The following is a 24,354-nucleotide window of genomic DNA, read 5'->3' as shown; positions in this document are numbered from 1 at the left end:
ACCAAAACCCTCTCTGTCTCTCTCTCTCTCTGCGTCATCCACCGCATAATCTTTTCTTCTCCAGCAGGAACGCCACCATCCAATCGCTAAACTAATATTCCAGGGAACAAAGCTGGCATCCTATGATTCCCTCTAAGCTCTACTCACGCTCGCACATCTACTTGTTCTTCACAGAAAAGTGAAGTGATCATTGTTCCTCCAATCTAAACTCTTCTTCATCCTCCTCCTCCTGTGAGTGGGTCATGCCTTGGGAACATTGCTTTCTCCCCGGGCAGCGTGGCCTAAGATTCTGCATCATGCTTGTTCTATTTTGGGAAGACCAATCCCTCGGTGGAGTCACACACGGTGGCGTTGCAATGCCTGTCGAGCCACTCTCTTTCACCTCCGCATGCATGCGAGGTGCAGGGAGTGAGACTAAAGCAAGTCTAATTGACGAGACTCGTACTAGGGTGAGACATTGTAATCCCTCTTTAGATACTCTCCGGACGTATACTCCTTTGGCATGAAGGTCATTCAGGTTGATGTAACCAAGAAGTGCACCACCAAAAAGAAACCTCATTCTTGTTGCATGAACTAAAGAGGAGAGAGCTTTAATTAATTAGGTTTCTATGCATCCTTAAAGTTGCAAAGAAGGGCTTCAAAGAGAAAACAGTACTGAGATCACAGAGGAGGTGATAAAAGTACTGCTAAAGGAACATCAACCGCTTATACACCCCATCATTGTTCCATCTTGCCAATCTAGCTTTGGCACCTAAACAGATGCCGCAGCAGTGATCACTTTGCATAAGTTTAAGGCAAAGAAAGTTGGAGACCTTTCTGCCCTAACTAGAAAAATTGGTGAAAGCAAATAAAAGCAGGCAAGGGGGGAGCCATGTGTCTTGCTTTAGCTCAGCTCAGAGCTCCCAATCAACACTAGAAACGTGTCCAGTTCTATCCATGCCTTTATCCTCATTCCCACGCCACATATAATATTTGTAGCAAGCAAGCACCACCACCACCCCTCCTCCCCCTAGGAGAAGCCACCTTGAGGCATTCATTTGTGGCCCGAGGGAGGGATGGAATGTGGTGGGAATAAGCTGTGGCATTGGTTGGAGAGGGTATCTTTTCACCAGTGTATCTTGAAGAGGAAAAGGAGACTGGTATAGGATTATGACTTGTGTAGATGCTGCTTTTAAGAGGGAGCAAAAACAAAGGTGCGCAGGTGGGATGTGCAGCATTACCAAAGGGGGTGGGAGTTGGATTTGGGAGAGTGATTAGACTGGGGAGAGATAAACTAGTCCTACGGGAAGAATCTGATGGATCAAGTGATGGTCTCCAGTTGCCACCACCTGAGCAGGTCACATCACTGTTTGGGGATAAAGGAGGAGGTGATGTACGCTTCTGGTTTTGATTTGCATTGGATGATCCATTTGCATTTTATCATGACTTCAATATTTAGAGATCCATCAACTTGGTGTATGTAGGGAAGACAAGATGAACCTACAAGATATAAATATCTCAGTCGCTTGCTCCTTTTCTTTTGTTTTGTGCTTTGTCACACTGAATCCTACACCTTAATGTTCTTCAAAAAGGAGGAAAAAATAGGAGGTTTTCTATTGTGTTTGAACAAATGTGTAGGCTACGACTATTATTTGTGTTGATATAATTCCATGAAGAGGTGTTGCAGGCAACTGATCAGTGTTTTGAGTTGCAACAGCTAAAGATTTGGCATCCAACATATGATTCTACGTATCTTAAAAAGTGTTTTGTCATTGGAAATCCAACTCAACGGATCGATTATATGCTGAAACCATTAACTTAAAGTGGCAAAAATTGTTCTAATAGTCAAGGATACTCTGTAGGAAACGAGTAGCAAATACATTGCTAATATCTTGTGTTCAGACATTGAATGGCTAATACATTGTTGCTAATATGATTGTCGACTCAGACATCGAATGGTTTAAGTTGCACATACTAATATCTTGTGTTTACAAAGTAACCCTCGAGGTAGCAATTTCTCGACAAACCTATGAGCATATTATTTCACTCACCATGTCTATTTTCTCCCCTTTTATAACAATTCCAGCAGTAAGTACGATTCACTTGGCCTTAGTAAACCAGCAGTTCTTGAGAACCACATGGTACCAATTGGTCCGTGGTCCATCTAATGAGCCCAGGTGATCAAAGTAAAAGAAAGTTGGGTATTCCCTATCACCCCAACCCATTCCTCGATCCTACAAACAGTGTATGTGGGTTCAATGCCCATTTTCAATCTCTTTTCCTGTTAAAGTCTTTGCCTTTGTTATCATTCCAAACCTAAGCCTCGGAATCAGATGAAATGTAGACACCTTTTTAAGTATTGTAATCCGCAAGTGTTTCGACCATATTCCAGCTGGCTCTCCAGCTGGCTCCCGGCAAAAGTCAAATCTCTGTTAATCCGAGGAAATGCCTTCCTTGTCCTGCCTGCACCAGAATAAACTAATTAATAGATAAAAGTAATTCTTTATCAGGTAAAAGCAGGTTAATTCCTATAATACTAACTTTTGGGTGATAACAATCAAGATCTCCCGTGATAACAATAGTCAAGATCTCCCTAACTACATGATAAGATATCATAAATCTATTTGAGAAAAATTCTCTCTTCTAAACATGTATAAATATGGAGTATTGTGTATTGTTTCAATCAATACAATCTTCTTCTTTCTATTTCATTTTTATCATTCAGGACATCAAGATCAAATATAGATATGCGCTGAGCTCACTGATTCTAGTTCCCTGATATCTCATGTTTGCCATCAATCATGATTACTTCTGGTTCACCAAAGATCAGATTGTAGGAAATAATATGACTATTATGTAGACATCTGGAAACACTAGTCTGGTACAAGACAGACAAATTTTGCAGGAACTGATTGATGCATCCACAATAGATTCAGTGGATAAATTGGTCAATGTATAATAAGAAACCAATGGCCTTATATCATCGGTGCAAGGGTTTATTGTTGCCCTAAACTTTTATCCAACTTACAGTGTTCCCATGTGTGCCATAGATAGATTCGAGTGCTGAGATTATGATATTGATATTGGAAAATAATGCAGAATGGATTTCGGAAGAAAGCCGATAGTAAGAAAGGAACAAACTCATGATAAAACTTTAATAAGATCGAAAAGAAAGCTCACCATCAAGTTTAAAATCACAAAGGGATACAAAAAGATCACCACCCTAAAAATAATAAACAAGGATACATAACTAAAAACAAAAGATTCATCACTCAAGGACGTATTCAAGAGATACAGAGTTTAAAAGAGCACTCCAAGAGAGCTTCTGCTAATATCATCAGTTTCTAAAATTCTTTCTAACTCTTAAATACCAAAATAAGTACTAATGCATGAAACAATACTTCATGCATAGGAAATTTCGAAATTAAATGTTTTATAGTTGATACCTAACTTTTTAAATATTTTCCTTAGTCATGAAAAAAAGCACATTGATTAACAAATTTTCAAATATAGCAAACACTTATCTTCCACAATTGACCTTCACAATCACAACAGTGGAGAATCAAAATAGTTAACAGCAGATTGACATATTGAGACGTTAATGTCTCTCTGATGTCCATGTGTAAAAAATGTGTGTCCATCGGCAATCGTATTACTTCTTCTAATTTTTTCCCTTCATTATTTTGTTATTTTGACAGAACATATTATATTGCAAAAAAAAAAAAAAAATTCCGTTGTGACAGTTACCGGACTCAGCTTCCTCCGAGAACATATGTTGGTTAGGTTTGGAACTTATGCAACTAGCATCTAATTTGACATGGCCTCTTTGCAAATTAGACATAAATCGTAAAGTTCTATGATAAAGTCACCAAGAACACAAGACAACAAGTGCTGGTGCAGGAAGCTCTGAAATGCCAAAATAATGAATCCAACAGTATCACCTAACATGAAATGATGCCTCGTATAGCGAACTGAAGTATACATGATAGCTGTGCACTTTGCTATCTACCTCTATCGAAATGTCTGAGGAAGAAACCTCTCATGGCCAATTTATCCTTGAATGGCTGCAACAACGACAATATATAATTGCTTCAAGATGAATTCTTGAATGGACTTGAAGACATAATTAGCATTCCAAGTTCCGTTCAAGAAGACCATCGCAACGTATACATGAATTCTCCTCTCTGCGGAAAAACGAGGAAAACAAGCTAAATACGCAACGAAAAGTAGCAACTACCAGAGCGTGACGAAAGCCAAGAACACACGATTTCATGATATCTGCGAAGGAATAGAAAAGAAAAGGACAAAGATTGGATGACAAAAAGATCAAAAGAGAAAAGGGTTAAATTGGAGCAAATCGGAGGGGGTTTCCGTCGGAGTCAAGAAAGGGACCTGGATCTTAGATCTGACCTCGTCGACGGTGTCTCTGCTCTCAACCTCAAGAGCGATCGTCTTCCTTGTTAGGGTTCTAACAAAGACGTGAATCCTCCTCTTCGCCCCCTCCCTTTCTCGACTCCAAATGCTGCAGCTCGTTATTCGTAACACACACATGTATATATATATATATATATGTATATATATATATATATATGTATATATATATATATATATGTATATATATATATGTATATATGTATATATATATATATGTATATATATATATATATGTATATATATATATATATACATATATGTATATATATATATATACATATATGTATATATATATATACATATATATATATATACATATATACATATATATATATACATATATATATGTATATATATATATATACATACATATATATATATACATACATATATATATATATACATACATATATATATATACATGTATATATATATGTATATATATATATATACATATACATATATATATAATATAATACAATATAACGTTTTTAGGATTTTTTTAGAAAATTAACGTAATATATATGTACGTTTATGTAAAATTTAAAGTTTTATGGAGATATGTTAGGAAATTTTAAATTATAGAAATAAATACACAATTTTAGAACACAGATACAAGGAAGGATTGGCTGTCTCTACATGTTTGGATATGAATTCTCACAAACAAATGATCCCTTTTAGCAATTACTAAAAGCCATTGATCAAACCACTGCTAATACAAGCCACAACAACTATTGATCAAACTAAATTAAAGAAACAATAAGCTATGTTTAATCATTTTATTATTAGGGCACTTAATTTGAGGGGGCATGGAAACAACAAGCAGAACCCTACATTAGATAAGTAGATCGCCCATGGGGCAATACAACTCTGGTGTTCTGGGTGAACTTTCAAGCTTAAAGTTTGGATTCAGAAAAGAAGAGAAAAAAAAGAAGGCAAAAGAGCACGTAACATGAAATGAAAGTGACAAATCTTTTTTTATGATGTCTCGACGAACCGCACGTTGCGTGGAAGCATGAACTCCACGAAGATGGGATAGTGAGATGATGGGTAGAAGCTGTCTATGTTATCGTTGACGACTTCACAGGATGCAGGAACCAGTGACCGCCCTCGGAACAGGATCCAGTCGACATGCAAATCCTGAGTCTGGCGATCCCAGCAGAGGCAAAGAGCTCTAAAGATCAGCTTTAGGAATTCCAAAGCACCTTGTTTGTCACCTGCAAGACCATACTGTGATGAATAAATGCTAGAGAATGTCTACCGAGCTCTTTGATTATCTTGGTGGGAAAATTTAAAGGACAGTCAAGTGGATAATATGAAATCTTTTCTCAGCTCAGCAAAAGAAAATATCAAGAAGATAAAATGGCTTACCTTTGAACCCATGATATGTGCGTATTAGAGAGATATTTTTCCGAACCCGAGCATTTGGCCAAGCATCTCTCATATCGCCCACGACTCCATGCTCTCTGTTATTAGATCATGAAAAACAATTACCTAATGAGTGATTGACTTAATAGACAAGATAAAAGCATTAAACTATGGCAAACGACAAGATTGAACATTACAATGCACTCTAAAACAATATTGGGAATGCCAATGGGTAGACTTGGGACTCATTTGTGCATATTACAAAGAGCTAGAAAAATAAACTCTTGGGTGGTGATGGCACAAAATAAGCAAATCTGAAACAAGGATGTTGCCATAAATGTAGCCAGATATTACCCAAGTGAAAGAGTCGGACATGATTTCTTACCGCGAGCAACTTGGGAGTGTTAACAGATAGAAGGAAAAAAGAAAATGCAAAATGAGTCCTTGGCTGGCTGTTAAATCTGAAAATACCAACGTGAAGAGACTCAAAATTAGTTTTCAAAGGATTGACATGAAGAGCATCCCCCAATGGAACTCAATGTGTCTATTTGATTTAGATATTTCATTGTCACCGCTGGCTATGGTACCTCATCAATAAAAGAAATAAATGCAAGTCCGCTTTAACAAATTATGATCATTTTTCATAATGTAGTCCTTGTTGATGAGCAATTCTCAAGTACATTTATTAAAGTACAAAATCAAAATAAAACCTCTAGCTTATCTATAGGAGAAAAAAATTCATTACTACATAAAACCATCTCACTTGATCATTCAACCGTCATACATCTTAGTTGAAGATTGAAGCTAGAAGCAATTCAGACAAAACAGTCAGACCGATTGTAGTGGCAATCTAGAAGAAAGATGACTTTCAAATCAACAACACGCAGACTTTCTGCTTTGCAAATAACTTCTAAACATTCACAGTCCATATGTAATCTAGCCAAATAGATGTTGAAGCACATATGTTTTAGAGGATCATGAATACCAAGTCTAACATTTAAGAGAATAAGAAGAGTGAAAACAGATTAGAAGTTGCAACATCCAAAAGACAATAATTCATTAGTTGATAATGCTCTATTCCCTTATAAAGAGAAAAAAATATATTATATATGATTGACATTTTTACTGAGTCAGCAATATGGGTAAAAAAACTCACAGGAATCACTCGAACCGCAAATCCATAAACTGATCAGCTTAAAAATGTCATAACCTACAAAGATGGGTACACATCATGTTTTACAATTTACCTGGATCTCCCGAGCAAAAACCGCCCTGTAGTTGATTCCTTTTGAGTATTAAATCCTCCACAATATACAACAGGCAAGTTTGGTGGCAAAGAAGCTATGTGTTGCCAGGTGAGCAAGGCACTTCGTCTACGTGCACGAGGACTGAATTCATCCAGGTTTGTATTCACGATTTGGAAGCTGAATCCTGGTGGCTCAACTCTCTTGAGTTGAAATGTGTGCAAAGCAGGTCAAAGTAACAAATAGCAAAAAAAGTGTTTGCAGGTTCCACGCAATCAAATATCAAAGATTATAATATATTTTAACAACAAATTATGAGAGGATATCGCCCAAGTAGCAATGCATGGCACTGTGGCTCCCCATGACATGCTCCCTGGAACAGAGGGTGATTCTGACAACCAGAATGTACCACCTTCAAGAAGCTCAACCTTCATCAAATCCAAGAAATCGTTCAGGGACAACAATGACATGATTACTAAAACTCAGAAAGTAATAGATTCTCTTAGTAATAGATTCTATGAGAAACCCAATGAAGCAAAGGCAAGGGATAAATATAAACCTTGTCCTTATCATAGAAGATTGTGCAATATTCATCTGAGGTGTCTTGAGATCCTTTCCTTGAAATACCAAATTGTTCATATGCTGGATATTCACACTAGTTAGTGAAAACAACCACCACTATAAGCTGAGCTTATTTCCGGAGATAAAAATGTGCTATCAAATGTCGTCAGCAAAATAATTCCCATATACACAGTTAAGATTGAAAGAAAATGGTAAAAGTTATAAATTATAATACATTAGGAAAATTTGTTTCTAAGGTATATTATCAGCCTCTCTCCATGTCAAACATAAATGTCAGTTGAAAAATCTAGCAAGACAGAACAAGTGGAATTAAATTGCATCCTTTTGCCCTAATGTCACAGACAAAGTTATAAACAAGATGTTCAATGTAATGCTCGTGTATACTCGTGTCTTTTGGTTTTGTTCATGCTTTGCACAGCATATAGAGGGCTTGCAGTAGATTTGACAACCCCATTTTAGTTGATTTTTGTGACCATTTCAGGCTTGTAAACGCAAGTTGTGTGCAGTCATCATGCAAAGGCAAAATTGCCCAAAAACAAGCCATCCAGACAGTCATTTTGGGGGTTTTCTAGCTCCGTAGAGTGGTGCGAAGTGTCAGCCAGCACAACACCCAAGGGTTACTGAGGGTGGCATATGACTATATGAGCCTTTGGGGTAGTGTCTAGGGTTGGTTCGCTGCGTTGTTTCGCATTAGTGTCATGTGAGCATTTGTGGGGACTTTTGGCTGCGGCGGACCACCTTGGACCATTTATCGTGCGATCATTCAGAGCTTATGAAATCTATATTTGTAATTTGCATTGTCTATCAAGTGTTTGCTGAAATGGCTGATAGTGGATCCCAAGTTAAACGCCTTCTCTAACTCGTCTTCTCTTTTCTAGATAGATCCTTAAGGGGACTACAAGAGGTTTCGGGGAAACTAACTCTTTGTGGATGGACACGCAAAGGTGCCGCACGACTTAGGTAAAACCAGCTAAGTTCATGACAGATGATATTAGAGCAAGACAAGCACACTTAGAAACACTTAGCATGCAAACGTCGGGGACTCAACGGGGCTGCATTGAGGGCAATCAGTACGCGCGACCATTTGGGAGAAACAAGCATTGAGATGTAGGGAAAGGAGTCGCTTAGAGGAACGGGCATTCGAGATTGGCATTCAGAGGAATGACAAACCCTTCGCACAAGAGGCACCACGACGACAAGCGAGCTGGGAAGAACGCGTAGTGCAAAAAGGTTGGGATGGCTGAGTTCGAGTTACGACTCGACGTTGGCAACCAAACTTGACGGTGCTTAAGGCAAGCAGATGCTTGGCAAAAGATGAGACCATGCATGGTGGGATGAGTTGCTTAGCAACCGAAAGAGTTGTACAAAGTTCACAGAGGTGAAGGGAATTACTAAATCGAAGAGTTTGGTACTCATGACAGGGCTTGTATGCAGACAATGGATTGTCCGTAGCCATCTCAAGGCGATTGAAACTCGGTGGTATAGAGCATTGAAACATTCTCTTTGACATGAGAAGGATACGTCTATAAGAGGCTGAAGTGTGCAGTAAGTTTAGTATGTTGCTAGGCCTTGAGAGGCGCAACGAGGGCTGTATTGGTGAAGAGCTGCAATCTAACAAGTGCGTTCGTGGGGGCGGAACAATATATATTTTGTTAAGCAAGGCGGAGTAGTCCAATGAAATGGTGGTCTCTAAAACTTCCTGAGGGAAGGATGCAAAGAGAAAAGTTACTCTAACGGGATATATATCCAGGAAGAATAAGTTCTGGTTCTCTAGAGGGAGAATCATGTGCAACGGACCACATATGTTGAGGAGGGGTATCTCAAGACAACAACTCCATAAAGCTTAACGGACCGAGCGAACAATGGGGAGTCGTCGCATGATCTCGTACGAGGTAATGCGTTGGTGGAAGTCTTGCAAGATCAAATGGGGAGCGACCCAAGGCAACACCAAACAAAGGCACATATAGAGCCAATGTGAAGATCAAACTCAACGAAGGGCTGACCAGTGGAATGGTGGTCGCGAGGGCCACCATAAACTTAATGCAAACCGAGTGGAGAAACTTGATAAAATGCCGAAGCCATATGAAGGGAGTTGATATAGAAGATAGAACCTGGAGCGGAGGCACGAAGCTTTCCTTATATAGAGGTCAAGAACATGAACTCTTGCAAAAGCAAAAGCAGGATCATGTTGTTCCATGGGTCCCTCATTTTGATGCAATGGACTCGACTTGTATGGTGCAAAAGTCGAAGGGAGCTTCGAAACACATGCACCTTATCTCAACGAAACATTTGACAGAGGAACTAAGGCAACTCAACTTACGGAGGTGAAGTTGGGGTCAAAGGCCTTAGCACGGGGCAAGAGGACGCAGAGGTAGGTACTCTTGAAGAATATGTCACAGTGCTACTATTCGAGTTCTCACGAAGAAAGTGGTGTGCAGCGGAGATTGTGTTGGGGGCCAAAGGCCCAGGATCCATTCAATGGCGCATCAATTTCAGCGAAATCAATGGACTTAGAGCTACTAGGCGACAGACTGTCCTAGAGTTGTGCTTCGTCCGGGTGTGACCCGAGAGTGGGTGGACGGATGTCGATTGCCAAATGAGCGAACACAATCGGAGGTGACAAAGGCCCTACGATGTGTTGGCAAAGGTCACACATTGAGAGATCGCAATCTAAGTTCATCTCACAAGGATCAGAATGCAATGAAGATGTCACTAGGAGGTCACATAATGCAACAGATTATGGTGAAATAGTTCGAGACAATGTGACACACACAGGACATGTCTCGCAAGGGACTATATTATATAGAGGTATGATCGGGAGCTCCAATTCGGTGAATAACATGACGACAAAAAGGGCTATGGATTCAAGGAGTGAATGCCACGATATCGCATAGGCGGGTCTGCCATGCTGTTATGGACAAAACTATAAATGAGGTGTTTGATGTAATGCTCATGTATATTCGTGTCTTTCAGCTTTGTTCATACTTTGCACGACATGAAAAGGGTTAATAGTAGGCTTAGCAGTCCTATTTTATTTGGTTTTGGTGGCTGTCTTAGGCTTGCAAACAAAAGTTGTGTCATATGGGCACTTGTAGGGATTTCGATCTATAGTAGACCATTTTGGACCCTTTGTTGTGCGACCGTTCAGAGTTTGTGAAGTACGTTTGTAATTTGCATTGGCTATGAAGTGTTTGCTAAAATGATTGCTTGTGGATCCCGAGTGACACACTTTCTCTAACTCGTTTTCTCTTTTGTATATCCTAAGAGACCATAGGAGGTTTCAGGGAGGCTGACCTTTGCGGACGGATATGCAAGGGTGCCGCACGACTTAGGCAAAACCAGTTAAGTGCGTGACATATGGTATCAGAGCGGGACAAACACACATAGAAACACTTGGCATGTAAACGTAGGGGATCTAACCGGGTTGCATTAAGGGCAGCCAGCACGTGCGACCGTTTAGGGAAAACGGGCATGAAGATATAGGGAAAAGGAGTCGCTCAGAGGAGCGGACATCTGAGATTGACATTCAAAGGAATGGCCAACCTTTCGCGCAAGAGGCACTACGAGAACAAGTAAGCTGGCAAGAATGCGTAGCGCACTAAGGTTGCGATGGCTGAGTTCGAGCGACGGCTTGACGTTAGCAACCATACTTGATGGTGCTCAAGGCAAGCAAGGCGCTTAGTAAAGGATGAAACCGTGTAAAGTGGAATGAGTTGTTTAGTGACTGAAAGAGTTATGCAAAGCTCGCAAAGGTGAAGGGAATTGCTAACTCAAATAATTCGATACTCATGCAAGGGCGCTTGTATGTGGACGATGGAATATTCGTGGCCATCCCAAGGCGATTGAAACTCGACGCCGTGGAGCATTGAAACTCTCTTCGGCATGAGAAGGATACGCCCGTAGGAGGTTGAAGTATGCAGCGAGTTCAGAATGATGCTAGGCCTTGAGGGGTGCAGCAAGGGCTGTATTGGCTAGGAGTCTCAATCTAGCAAGTGCATTTGTAGGGGTAGAACAATGCACAGTTTGTTCAGCAAGGTGGAGTAGTCCAAAGGGATGGTGGTCTTCGAAACTTCCAAAGGGAAAGATGCGAAGAGTGAAGTTGCTCCAACGGGACAGATACTTTGGAAGGATAAGTCCCGATTCTCCAAAGGGAGAATCATGTACAACGGACCGCACATGTTGAGTACCTCAAGACAACAACCCCACAAAGCTCAACAGACCGAGTGAGTGGCGAGGAGTCATCGCATGATCTCGCATGAGGTAATGCATTGGTGGATGCATTGTGAGATCAAGTGGGGGAACGACTCAAGGCAATACAAAATGAAGGCACACTTAGAGCCGATATGGAGATCAGACTCAACGGAGGACTGACCTATGGAATGGTGGGCGCGAGGGCCATCATCAACTCAATGCAAATCGGGGAGCAGAGCAACTTGGGTGTAACTTCGTGAAGTACCCAAGCTGCACGAAAGGAGTTGGCATAGAAGATGGAATATGGTGCGAAGGCATGAAGCTTTCCTTGGACAGAGGTCAAGGACATGAACTCTTGTAAAGGCAAGAGCAGGATCGTGTCGTTCCATAGTGTCACGGACTTAGCTGGAATTGCTTAAGTCCTAAGGCACCCTTGCGGCCAAGACGCGAACTTAGCTTGGGTTGCCTAAGTCGCGAAGCACCCTTGCGCCAACTTCTCGGACTTAGTTGGGATTGCCTAAGTCATGAGGCACCCTTGCGACATACGCATCCACAAAGGGTTAGCCTAGTTGCAACCTCGTACAGGTCCCGAAGGACCTATAAAACAGAAAGTTGATTAGATTAAAAACGAGCGACGGACAAATCCCGACGTCTCGCAAAGAGGAAAGCTTTACAAGCAATTCAGCAAGCACCATGTGCGCACAGGAGAAAAGAGAGGAAGGAGGAAAACAAGGACTTTAGAAGGTAGAACAAACAATTGCAAGTCTACAAACAACTGCTCACCGGGTGCCAGGCGCGAAAGGAAGTTCCCGTCAAGTTAACGTGTGAACTTGTGAAGAGTTTTTTTCAATGCCCGACAATATACCGAAGCCCCATCCAGCCCTGTGCCACCCGGGGGGTTCCAGGGTGCTGAGATGGCTAACGTTTCGCGCGCAGCTGCGGCTTGCAGAAAACAAGCCGTGGCACGCGAAAACGAAGATGTTTTGGGCAGTTCGGCCCGACGCGGCGAGCGGTCGCATTGCAGCGCTGCAACCTGTTCGAACATGTATTTTTACAAGCAAAAATACGCAAAACTAAGGCAAAACATGCTGTCATATCTCGGTACAAGCATGTAAAAGCGACGAATGATTCATTGAACGAAGTTGTTGTAGGTGCGCAACGACCATTCGTGACATTCTCCCCCACTTAAATTGTCGACGCCCTCGTCGACACTTGTTGGTAGTCGTTGATTATTGCTTCTTCATGTTGTAGGGTGTCTTCGGGCTCCCAACTGGCTTTAGTTCGGGGAAGCTTTTGCCACTTCACCAAGTACTCGGTCTGCTCAGCTCCATTGGGTAGCTTTATCTTGCGATCTGCCAGAATGGTTTCAACTCGCTTCTCGTAGGAGGCTCTGGTGGGGGGTAGCCAAGTTAGAAAACTTCGGGAAACATCTTGCGGATCTGAGTGGTAGGCTTTCAAGTTGCTGGCGTGAAAAACATTATGAATTTTGAGCCACGACGACAGCTGCAACCTGTAGGAGACGTTGCCCACCCTACTGATAATTGGGAAAGGCCCTTCATACTTGCGCACCAATTCTTTGTGTACTTTATTCCTAAAGAATTGGAGTGATGCTGGTTAGAGCTTCACCAACACCAAATCGCCGACTTTGAACTCCTACGGTCGCCTTCCTAAGTCGGCCCACTTCTTCATCTTTTTGGCCGCCTTTTTCAAATAAGTCCGTGCAATATCTGCATTTCGATGTCATTCTTTTGCAAAGTGATATGCTGACGGACTACTCTCAATATATCCGATAGCCAAGGTGTGAGGAGTTGACGGTTGTTGTCCTGTAATGATCTCGAAGGGGCTCTTGTTGGACGCAGAGCTCCGCTGCAAGTTGTAGGAGAATTGGGCTATGTCCAACAGCTTCACCCAATCTCATTGGTTGGCACTCACGTAGTACCGAAGATATTGCTCCAGGAGCGAGTTTATCCTTTCGGTTTGCCTATCCGTCTGGAGGTGGAGGCTTGTGGAGAAGTATAACTTAGACCCCAATAATTTGAATAGCTCGGTCCAGAATCGTCCCAGGAACCGAGCGTTTCGATCATTGATGATATTGTGCGGGAGTCCCCAATACTTCACCACATTCTTCATCATCAGCTTGGCTGCCTCCTCTGCTGAACAGTGTAGGGGTGCAGCAATAAAAGTTGCATACTTTGAAAATCGATCGACCAACACGAGTATCGATTCGAGTCCCCCTACTGCCGACAAGCTTGATATGAAATCCAAGGAAATGCTCTCCCACGGCCTTTCTAGTACGGGCAACGACTACAAAAGTCCCACCGGCTTCCGCTGTTTCACCTTGTCTTGTTGGCAAGTGAGGCACGTTCGAACATATTCCTCCACATCAATCCCCATCTTCGGCCAGTAAAAGGCCCTCTCCACGAGAGCCAAGGTTATGTGAATACCCGGATGTACAACCCAAAGGGAATCGTGACACTCTCTTAAGAGCTCACGCCTCAAATTGTCCACTCAAGGGACATAAGCCCTATTGCCTTTTATGTAAACGAGTCTCTCCTGGACCCAAAATCGTCGTGTCTTGCCTTCTTTGATGAGCTGCATTAGGGTTACTGCCTAAGGATCACTGTACAGTCCATCCTTGATCCTGAAAAGGAAGTTGGAGTGCAACTGACTTGTTTGGCCTATGTCCTCCAATTGTACGACATTCACACGCTCTACTTTCCGACTCAATGCATCAGCCACGACATTTCCCTTTCCGGACTTGTACTCCATTGCCATATCAAACTCAACCACGAAATCCTGCCATCGTGCTTGCTTTGGGAAAAGTTTATTCTGAGTTTGGAAATAGCTCAAAGCGATGTTGCTTGTCCTCAGCACAAATCGCGATCCAAGAAGGTAGTGTCGCCAAACTTGTAGATAGTGGACCACCGCTGTAATCTCCTTCTCGTGCACCGGATACCGCTGCTCGGTCTCGTTGGGCTTGTGGCTCTTGTAGGCCACCGGATGACCCTCCTGCATGAGTACTCTCCCAATAGCGAAGTCTGAAGCATCTATATGGACTTCGAAGGGCCTCGCCATAGTCCGACAATTTGAGCACCGGTTCTTCCAACACAGCAACCTTCAAATCTTAGAACACGGCTTCACATTTATCAGACCACCTCCAAGGCTGTTCCTTCAACAACTCTGTCAGTGGAGTTGCACATTTCGAATACCCCGCTATGAAGCGTCGATAGTAGTTGACGAAACAAAGGAAGGATCTCAGCTCTGGCACCTTCTTTGGAGTTCGCCATTCCGCAACAACTTGCACCTTCGATTTGTCTATTCGAATGGAACCATCACCGATTCGATGCCCCAAGAATAAAATCTCCGTTTGAGCAAAGTAGCACTTCTCCCTTTTCACGAACAAAGTTTCTCCCTAAGAACCTTGAAAATTGTCCGAAGGTGCTCGACATGCTCCTCGAGCGTTTGGCTGTAGACGACAATATCGTCTAAGTAGACAACCACGAACTTATCTAAATACTCTTTGAATAGTTGGTTCATAAGAGTGCAGAACGTGGATGGAGCGTTGGTTAAGCCGAAAGGCATAACCAAGAACTCAAATGCTCCATACCTGGTCACGCAGGTAGTCTTCGCTTCGTTGCCTTCAGCAATGCGCACCTGCTAGTACCTAGACCGGAGGTCAAGTTTAGAGAAATACTTGGCTTTGCCCAATTGGTTGAACAAGTCCGTGATGAGCGGGATGGGATACTTATTCTTCACCGTCACTTTGTTGATGGCTCGAAAATCGACGTATAATCGGAGGCTCCCATCTTATTTCTTTTGGAAAGGAACTTAAGCTACCAAGGGTGCTTTAGAACTGCGAATGAGACCACCGCTTAGAAGTTCATATAACCGCTTTTTGAGCTCTGTCAACTCTGAAGGGGCCATACGGTAGGGTGGTCTCACTGGAGGCTTCACTCTTGGCTCCAACTCGATGTGATGATCCATGCCTCTGCATGGCAGCAGGGTCTTCGGTAACTTGGGTGGCACAACATCTGATTCCTTTTGGACGTTCGCCACCACAGCAGGTTCATAAATAGCCTTCTCGTCGAGTGGCTCTAGCTTTATAGCAGTCACGAATGTTAATTTGCCATTTCGTACCCCTTTCTTCAGTTGTAATGTCGATATCTGTTGGGGTTTCCTGGTTCCTCTCTGAGAGACGGGAACCACACAGGGGTCGTCACCTCCCATCATACATATGTAGTTTAGGAACGGCATTGGCACCAACTTCGCCGCATGCATGAATTCCATTCCAAGAATCACTTGAAAGTCGTCCAATGGCACCGCCATCATGTTTGTGCTCCCGCTCCATTTTCTGATCTTGATGGGAACTCATTTTGCCAACCCGGAGATTCGCTTGGCCTCTGAGTTCATCGCCTTCATTCGACTTGGGTTCTTCTCCAAGATCAGCCCAAGTCACTTTGCTTCTCGATCGACAATAAAGTTGTGGGTAGCGCTCGTGTCCACCATTGCACGGGTCGTTTGGCCATTGAGCTTAATGTCTACGTACATCAGCTCGCTACTTCCTACTTTTTGTGGCCTTGCCTTCATGTTCTCCCCTACTTGACCCCGTATAGCGTTCAATAAATGCATTGCTCCCATCCGGGGACCTTCCGACTCCTCATCGTCGCTGTTGGATTTTGAACTACTCAAATTGAGAGCGGCAACATTGCCCTTGTCCGATTTAGGGGGATGAATAGAAGCTGCTAAGGCATTTAGTGCTTGCTTCTGTGGGCACTCTCTCACCATGTGCGGCCCTCTGCACAAGAAGCATCCACCATGTTTTGGGGCCTTGCCTTTTGAGCTTGGCCCTTCGTGGGAACTCTTCTTCCTCTGTTCGCCCTTGGGTTCCTTCCCACGAGAATATTTTGGAGGGCGATTTCCTGAAGATTGTTTCCTTTTTCCCGGGTCCTCGGAGGAAACATAGTCGGTGAGTCTTTTTGCGGCAACAATTGCCCCGATCACATCGGTGACATTCCTTCGATGCAATTCTTATTGCTCTGATGGCTTCAAACCATCGAGGAAGCTGAATAGCTTATCCTTCTCGGGCATGTCATGTATGTCCAACATTAGTGCAGAAAATTGCTTTACATAGTCTCGAATGGAAGTACTTTGGCGGAGTTGTCTTAGTTTCCTTCTTGCGACGAACTCTGTGCTCTCAAGTAGAAACTGAGTTCTCAATTCTCGCTTTAAGTCCTCCCATGTGTCCACCCGACAACGACCTTGTTGGATCTCCTCCCAACGAGTTCGCCACCAAAGTTTTACATCCCCATTCAAATACATGGTTGCTATCAAAACTTTGGTTTCTTCAGAATCAAGCCTCGTAGCTCGAAAGTATTGTTCCATGTCGAACAGGAAATTCTCGAGCTCTTTAGCATCTTTGGCACCTCCACAACAATGTGGCTCGGGTGCCCTTAAGTTTTGTGGCAGCGCAACGCAGGTGTTGCTTCCTCCTGCATTTAGTGCCCTTGTGAGCATGGTCACCCTGGAAGTGAGTTCTGCCACGACTTCCTGCAAATGTTGCACGGAGTCTTTGGTGTCGTCCGATAATCGATCGACTAGGGCCTTGACCTTGTCGATTCGGGATTCAGCTTCTTCTTGCAAGCTCTCTACCCCAAGAAGCCTTCGTTGGCCTTGGTAGAGTTCCTCCAAGCACGCTTTAAGAACGTCCAAGCGGGTTTCCACCGCTATAAGTCTCTCCTTATGGCTCTTCTTCCCGGTTGGCGCTCTAGATTACGCCTCCTCCGCTCGTGGAGAGTAGCCAATGTCTCGCTCATCATGTTCGCTGCCACGATCCTCCAAAGCGGCTCCAACGACATGAGAGCGAGTTTGCACTTGCAGCCTACCTGCAGCTGCTTGGGGCAAAGGTCTGGCTTGCCCTGCCTTGCTTGATTCGCCACGATGCTTTGCCACGGTAAAATTGCGAAGTTCCTTCGCTGCTTGCTCGAATTGCTTGCCCGCTTTGATACCACGATATCACGGACTTAGTTGGAATTGCCTAAGTCGTGAGGCACCTTTGCGACTAAGTCGCGAAGCACCCTTGCGCCAACTTGTCGGACTTAGCTAGGATTGCTTAAGTCATTAGGCGCCCTTGCAACATACGCGTCCGCAAAGGGTCAGCCTAGTCGCAACCTCGTACAGGTCCCGAAAGACCTGTAAAACAGAAAGTTGATTAGATTGAAAATGAGCAACGGACAAGTCCTGACGTCTTGCAAAGAGGGAACAACACGACGACAAGAAATGCTATGTATTCAAGGAGTAAATGTCATGGTATCGCAGAGGCGGGTCTTCCGTGCGTGCATCGAATTTTGCATCGGATAAAGCTTTGATCATTAGCATATGGGGGCTGTGTACCACCGAGGGGGAATTTCGAATGTAAGTACTAGTGAGTCCCATGGGGGGAGACTTGACCATGCAGAGGTATAATCGGAGCGATTGGAGAGTTAGACTACTCCAGAGCTCATATTCACTTAAGGGAGCATGACAAGTCAGAGGACAAGGTCGAGTAAACGAATGTTGCTACCAAGGAAGCTAAGGATAACAGAATCGGTGTAAACCCTACAACATGATGGTGGGAGGCCATGTATGAGAGTTGCAGTTTGTCTTTCTATCGACCAAGGGTAACTACTCGGAAAACACAGAGGTGTTAAAGTAGGGGATTAAAAGGGACGAGGAAGCGACGACGAGTCCAGAGGGACTTAGTTACCCAAAACCAAGCATCGATTAGAATGAAGATGGACTCGAAGGAGTGTCATAGTGCCACAGAGTGCCACAGAGGCAGATCTACCGATCGCGAAGAAAGGGATGCAGATGCGAGGTGACGGATAATAGGGCCATAAGCATGACAGCGCCATAGTACCGTAGAAGTGGGACTTCCGTGAAATCATCGATCCCTTATTCTCATGGAGGGAGAGTGCTTGGTCGTAAAAGGGGTCGAGGAGGTGGAGAATGTAGAGGCAAACTCTATGTACGAAGACAAGGCTGAAGGGCAAAGGCCAGGGAACTTCGTAAGACCGGTATCAACAAGCTTCTCATCAAGATAGTCAAAAATGGAGGACTTCGGGTCGATGCAAGAGTGCTCAACCAAGAAACGAAATAGGCAGTACACGGTGTTGTACCTTTGCGACTCAGAGGAGTAGGCGACAAAGATGATGGAGAAGATGGTACAATCCTAGAGGTAACTAAAATTATTAGAGACTTGCTTCAAGTTGGATGAAAACTTCTTACATTTCATAAGTTCGATGACATTGAGAAGGTGAATCACAGTAGCTAACTCAACGCAAGAAATACAAATACTTCGAGTGCTTCAGAAGTGTGAGCAAAAGAGTGGGCGAAAGCTAGTAATCATCTCGATGTATGGAGTACAACTCTCGAGGAGGCGAGTGAAGTCAAGTAACGTTTACCTTCTCAACTATTAAGAGAATGGGCGAAACCGAGAACCCTAATTCTCTTATCTATCCAGTAAATGAGCTTTGCACAGATTCAAAGACTCTTCGAAGAAACATAGTGGAAGACAATAGTTGTCAAATCCTCACCAATAGTGATCAGTACTACTGAGAGTAGATTATCCGCTTTATTTCCCAATAGAATGCCAATCGAAAGCGGAAGTGATGCGAACCTAGTTGGAAGTGATGACTAAGTGGAAGAAGAATCGATGGACAAATTTTACGATGGATCCAAAAACTTTAAAGTTTGCGAGGCGATGCTCGTTAAAGCTCCAACAAGCATCCACACCTAGTTCAAGGGGCATGAGGTATTTGAGAGACCGACGCATACTAAGGATGGTCTTTTCCTTCATTTGAGAGATCCGTAGGAAACAATAGGGATCAGCACAACTCAACCAACCTCACACTAGAGTCAGAGTCATTGGCGAGTTGAAGCAGCATGGCGAATCAAAGTTCGACTACTGAACAATAGCGGCGGAGTGCAGTTGGCCAAGAGGCACATTGCAACTGGAGCAAAAGATTGAAGACCCATCAAAGGCGAGGAGATGCAACGTCTGCAAAAGCTTCAACAAGGACATCGAAGGAATACGTGGGAGAGAATGCCACGGACAAAACTGTAAACGGGGTGTTTGATGTAATGCTCATGTATGTCCGTGCTTTGCACAACATGTAAACGACTAATAGTAGGCTTAGCAACCCCATTTTATTTTGTTTTAGTGGTCGTCTTAGGCTTGCAAACAAAGGTTATGTTATGTGGGCACTTGTGGGGATTTGGATATGTAGTAGACCATTATGGACCCTTTGTTGTGCGACCGTTTAGAGTTTGTGAAGTCTATTTGTAATTTGCATTGGTTATAAAGTGTTTGTTGAAATGATTGCTTATGGATCCCGAGTAAAACACTTTCTCTAACCCGTTTTCTCTTTTGTAGGTCTTAAGGGACCATAAGAGATTTCAGGGAGGCTAACCTTTGCGGACGAACACACAAGGGTGTCGCACGACTTAGTGCAAAACTAGCTAAGTGTGTGACAATGCGTTTATCGAATTTTGCATCGGATGAAAGCCTTTGTTATATCAGCATAGGGGGCTTGTGTACCACCAAGGGAAAATTTCGAGTCCAAGTACTAGTGAGTCCCATGGGGGGACTTAATTATACAGAGGTATGATCGGAGCAGCTGGAGAGTTTGACTGCTCCAGAACTCATATTCACTTAAGAGAGCCCGACAAATCAGAAGATAAGGTCGAGTAAGCAAATGTTACTGACAATAAAGCAAAGGAGAATAGAATCGACGTGAGCCCTATAACATGATGGCAGAGGCCATATATGAGAGTTGCAATATGTCTTTCTATCGACCAAAGGGAACTGCTCGGAGAATACAAAGGTATTGAAGTAGGTGGTTGAAAGGGGCGAGGAAGCGACAATAGGTTTAGAGGGACTTAGTTACCCAAAACCAAGCATCAATTAGAATGGAGGTGGACTTGGATGAGTGTCGCAGTGCCGTAAAGGCAGATTTACCAATCGCGAAGAAAAGGACACAGATACGAGACGATGGATAGTAGGGCAATGGGCATTGTAGCGCTATGGTGCCGTAAAGGCGAGACTTCCGTAGAGTCATCGATCTCCTACTCTCATGGAGGGAGAGTGCTTGGTCGTGAAAGGGGTCGAAGAGGTGGAGAATGCAGAGGCAAACTCCAAGTACCAAGACAAGGTTGAAGGGTAGAGGCTAGGGAACTTCGTATGACCGATGTCAATGGGCTTCTCATTAAAATAGCCGAAAGTGAGGGACTTTGGGTCAATGCAGAAGTGCTCGACAATGGAACAAAGTAGGCAGTATGCGGTACTGTACCTTTTCTATTCAGAGTAGGCCACAAAAAAATGATGGAGAAGATGGTACAATTCTAGACCAAAACTATTGAAGACTTGCTCGAAGTCGGGGCAAACTTTTGCTTTTTTCGGGCAAAACTTCTTGCAGTTCAGAAGTTTGATGGCAATGAGAAGGCGAATCATATTAGCTAACTCAACACAAGGAGTGCAAACACTTCAGGTGTTTCAGAAGTGTGAATAAAGAGCAAGCGAAGGTTAGTAACTAGCTCGATGCATGGAGTATAACCCTTGAGGAGGCGAGCGAAGTCGAGTAATCTTTGTCTTCTCAACTTTTAAGAGAATGGGAGAAACCGAGTGCCCCAGTTCACTTATTTATTTAGCAGAAAAACTCTGCACATGTTCAAAGACCCTTCAAAGAAAGTGGAAGGCAACAGTTGTCAAATCTTCACCAATGGCGATCGGTGCTACCAAGAGTAGATTGTCTGTCCGCTTCATTTCCCAACAGAATGACAATAAAAAAGGAGGTGATGCAAACCTACTTGAAGGCGATAACTACGTAGAAGAGGAATCGATGAGCAAATTTTACGGAGGAATGCCTCAAAAACTTTAAAGTTTCGACACTCGTTAAAGCTCCAATAGACATCCACCCAGTTTAAGCGATGTAAGACGTTTGAGAGACTAACGTATAATAAGAAAATTTCTTTCATCTGAAGGATCCGCAAGAACCAATAAGGATCAACACAACTCGATCGACCCCACACTAAAGTTAGAGTCATTGGCAAGTTGAAGCCACATGGTGGATCAAAATTCAACTACTTAACAAAAGCAACGGAGAGCAGTTGGAAGCCAAAAGACACATTATAATTGGAGCAAAAGATTAAAGATTCAATAAATGCGAGGAGATGTAGCGTTTGCAAAGGCTTCGACGAGGGCATCGAAGGAATAAGTGGGAGAGAATATCATGAACAAAGCTGTAAACAGAGTGTTCAATGTAATGCTCATGTATGTCTGTGTCTTTCGATTTTATTTATGCTTTGCACAATATGTATAAGGCTTGCAATAGGTTTGACAACCCCATTTTGGTTGGTGTAACCGTCAGATAGAGGCAAAACTATCCAGAAACATACCATACAGGCATCAATTTTGAGGGTCTTCTAGCTCCATAGAGTGGTGCGGAATGTCAACTAGCACAGCACCCAGGAGCTACCCGGGTGACACATGATTGATTGGGCCTTTAGGGTAGTGTCTAGGGCTGGTTTGTTGTCTTGCTCCATAGCAGTGTCATGTTGGCACTTGTGGGGACTTTCGGCCATGACGAACAACCTTGGACCCTTTGTCGCACGACCGTTTAGAACTTGCGAAGTCTATATTTATAATTTGCGTTGCCTATCAAGTGTTTCCTAAAATGGTTGCTTGTTGGATCCCGAGATAAACGCTTATTCTAACTCGTCTTCTCTTTTGCATGTCCTTAAGGGACTATAAGAGGTTTTAGAAAGATTGACCCTTTGCGAATGAACATACAAGGGTACCGCACGAATTAGGTAGAACCAGTTAAGTCTGTGACACTGAGGCACTTATGATAATAGAAGGGTTACAATCGAAAAATCAGATCAGACTGCAAATGAGAAGTTGAGCATAATGATTCAAATTGAAAAAAAAAAAAAACCACGGTTCTCCTACACTCCTACTCCAAATAGACATTTTTCATTCTAAAATAACACCATCATACACTTGTGTTGAGTACCAAATATCATGAAATTATAACAGTTATGCACCCTTGCATCATCTAAGATGATCCACAATGATGTTACATAACAATGGCAACACATTAGTAACAGTGCAGAGCTGTACGCTGAGAGCATGAGGCAGAATTAACTTCTGCCATACTGCCACATTAACACAAAGAATTAACAAATTAAAGTCGTTAACCTGATCATTAGCGAAATCTTGTATCATCACCGTAATTACAGAAATGTGAAATGGCATATTTTGGCACAATTAAGAAACAAATCGGTACATATTTGCATAACAATGAAACTTTTATGTGATTCAACAAAGTGCTTCCAGAATCATTAAAGATATAAGCAAGAACAATACTGTAGCAATCTTGTGACCAGTAGAGCAGCGAAAAGGAAATCTAACATAACAGTACGCAAGAATTTTAGTGTATCGGATGAAGAAATGATATAACATATCTAACAATCACCTGGCAGACACTGCTGCAAGAACTCCAACTGCCATTTCAAGCCTACAAAACAACCAACAAAGATAGAAAAATGAAAAAACCTCCTTTTAATACAAAAAGGAAAAACAATAAGAGTTCCACACAAGTATCAGTACCTAGATCCGCGCAGATCTATCAAGAACTCACCTTGCTGAGTGCAAAGGATGGTAGGGGAATAGCTGGTGATCACACTCACGCAGAGATCCTTCCGCTTCTCCCACGAATTGGGGCTTTCGCTAGGCTGATCCCCTTCGTGGAGATTAAAAGTCATAACCGAGATCGAGACACTCATCTCCCCCCCCTTTTCCGCTCTCTCGATGCCAAGAGTCCAATCGACGAAAAATCAAACGACTCAACAATAAAGAAAAAGCAAAAGACGAACAAAGACATCCGATTACATGTGCTCGGGAACAAAGATCGAATCAAAGAGGGCGTCTTTAATCCTTCCCGTGATCGAAGGTCACATCTTCCGGTCAAAGATCGACCCTTTAAAGTAGAAAAGAGTAGAGTGGAAGAAGAGTACCACGGAGGGTTTTGTCGGCGTTCGGGGAGGGAAATGAAGCGGAGCCGTCGGACCTTAACGATGGGCACGATCATCACCGTCCATCTAGCCACCTAGGATTAAAGTATGCTCTTTACTTTAGGTCCTTTTACCATGTTTGGAATTAGTGTATATATATACATATATCTCGCATATAAAATGACATTTCATATATGTCATTCCTGTTGACTTGTATCCCTTAGTACTTTTACCAATTATTTGATCCTTATGTTATCTAATAGTTTTTAAAATGACATTAATATCAAGTTAAATTTTAAAATTATTATGCTAATGGACAGCTAGTAGTTTAATTTATGATTATTACTATTATCCAAATATATTTTTTTAATTTATTAAAAATTTTGATTACATCGTATATGACACTTACACTGGAGTTGAACATGATAACTAACACTTTAGCCAATCTGAGTATCTCTACAGAATTTATCGACTATATTTTAACCAATATCAAATTACTTGCTCGAGC

The 24,354-nt window shown here is 42.7% G+C and overlaps 1 protein-coding gene and 1 long non-coding RNA gene across 4 annotated transcripts; both read right to left on the bottom strand.

Moving 5' to 3' along the window:
* Positions 1 to 1,838: 1,838 nt before the first annotated feature.
* LOC135632717 (uncharacterized) lies at positions 1,839 to 4,516 on the bottom strand. Of its 2 annotated transcripts, none has more exons than XR_010494762.1 (3): positions 4,372 to 4,516; positions 3,989 to 4,163; positions 1,839 to 2,442 (listed from the first exon to the last, which is right to left on the bottom strand). It is a non-coding gene; the product is annotated as an uncharacterized LOC135632717 (long non-coding RNA). The 2 variants fall into 2 exon arrangements; XR_010494763.1 differs by having other exon boundaries at positions 4,390 to 4,516.
* A 645-nt stretch (positions 4,517 to 5,161) lies between these two features.
* Positions 5,162 to 23,820, bottom strand: LOC135634310 (uncharacterized). Of its 2 annotated transcripts, none has more exons than XM_065144696.1 (7): positions 23,474 to 23,820; positions 23,309 to 23,350; positions 7,585 to 7,667; positions 7,352 to 7,453; positions 7,029 to 7,243; positions 5,785 to 5,879; positions 5,162 to 5,630 (listed from the first exon to the last, which is right to left on the bottom strand). In XM_065144696.1, the coding sequence occupies exons 1-7, from the start codon at positions 23,616 to 23,618 to the stop codon at positions 5,392 to 5,394; spliced, it is 921 nt and encodes a 306-aa protein (XP_065000768.1). In that variant the 5' UTR covers positions 23,619 to 23,820; the 3' UTR covers positions 5,162 to 5,391. The 2 variants fall into 2 exon arrangements, with proteins under 2 accessions (XP_065000768.1, XP_065000769.1); XM_065144697.1 differs by having other exon boundaries at positions 7,029 to 7,241; positions 7,585 to 7,680; positions 23,474 to 23,612.
* Between the last annotated feature and the right edge of the window lie 534 nt (positions 23,821 to 24,354).

The sequence above is a fragment of the Musa acuminata genome, chromosome BXJ3-3 (genome assembly GCF_036884655.1).
Source record: "Musa acuminata AAA Group cultivar baxijiao chromosome BXJ3-3, Cavendish_Baxijiao_AAA, whole genome shotgun sequence".
Lineage (NCBI taxonomy): Eukaryota > Viridiplantae > Streptophyta > Magnoliopsida > Zingiberales > Musaceae > Musa > Musa acuminata.
Note: the sequence above shows the minus strand (reverse complement) of the source record. Positions and strands in the feature narration are given on the sequence as shown.

Bases quoted from the DNA above. Each gene is read 5' to 3' on its own strand.
- LOC135634310 (XM_065144696.1), bottom strand. From the start codon at position 23,618: ATGAGTGTCTCGATCTCGGTTATGACTTTTAATCTCCACGAAGGGGAT. The intron at 7,668-23,308 runs GTGATTGTTAGA...GTGAATATCCAG, and splicing joins CTTGCAGCAGTGTCTGCCAG to CATATGAACAATTTGGTATT. The intron at 5,631-5,784 runs GTAAGCCATTTT...ATGGTCTTGCAG, and splicing joins CACATATCATGGGTTCAAAG to GTGACAAACAAGGTGCTTTG.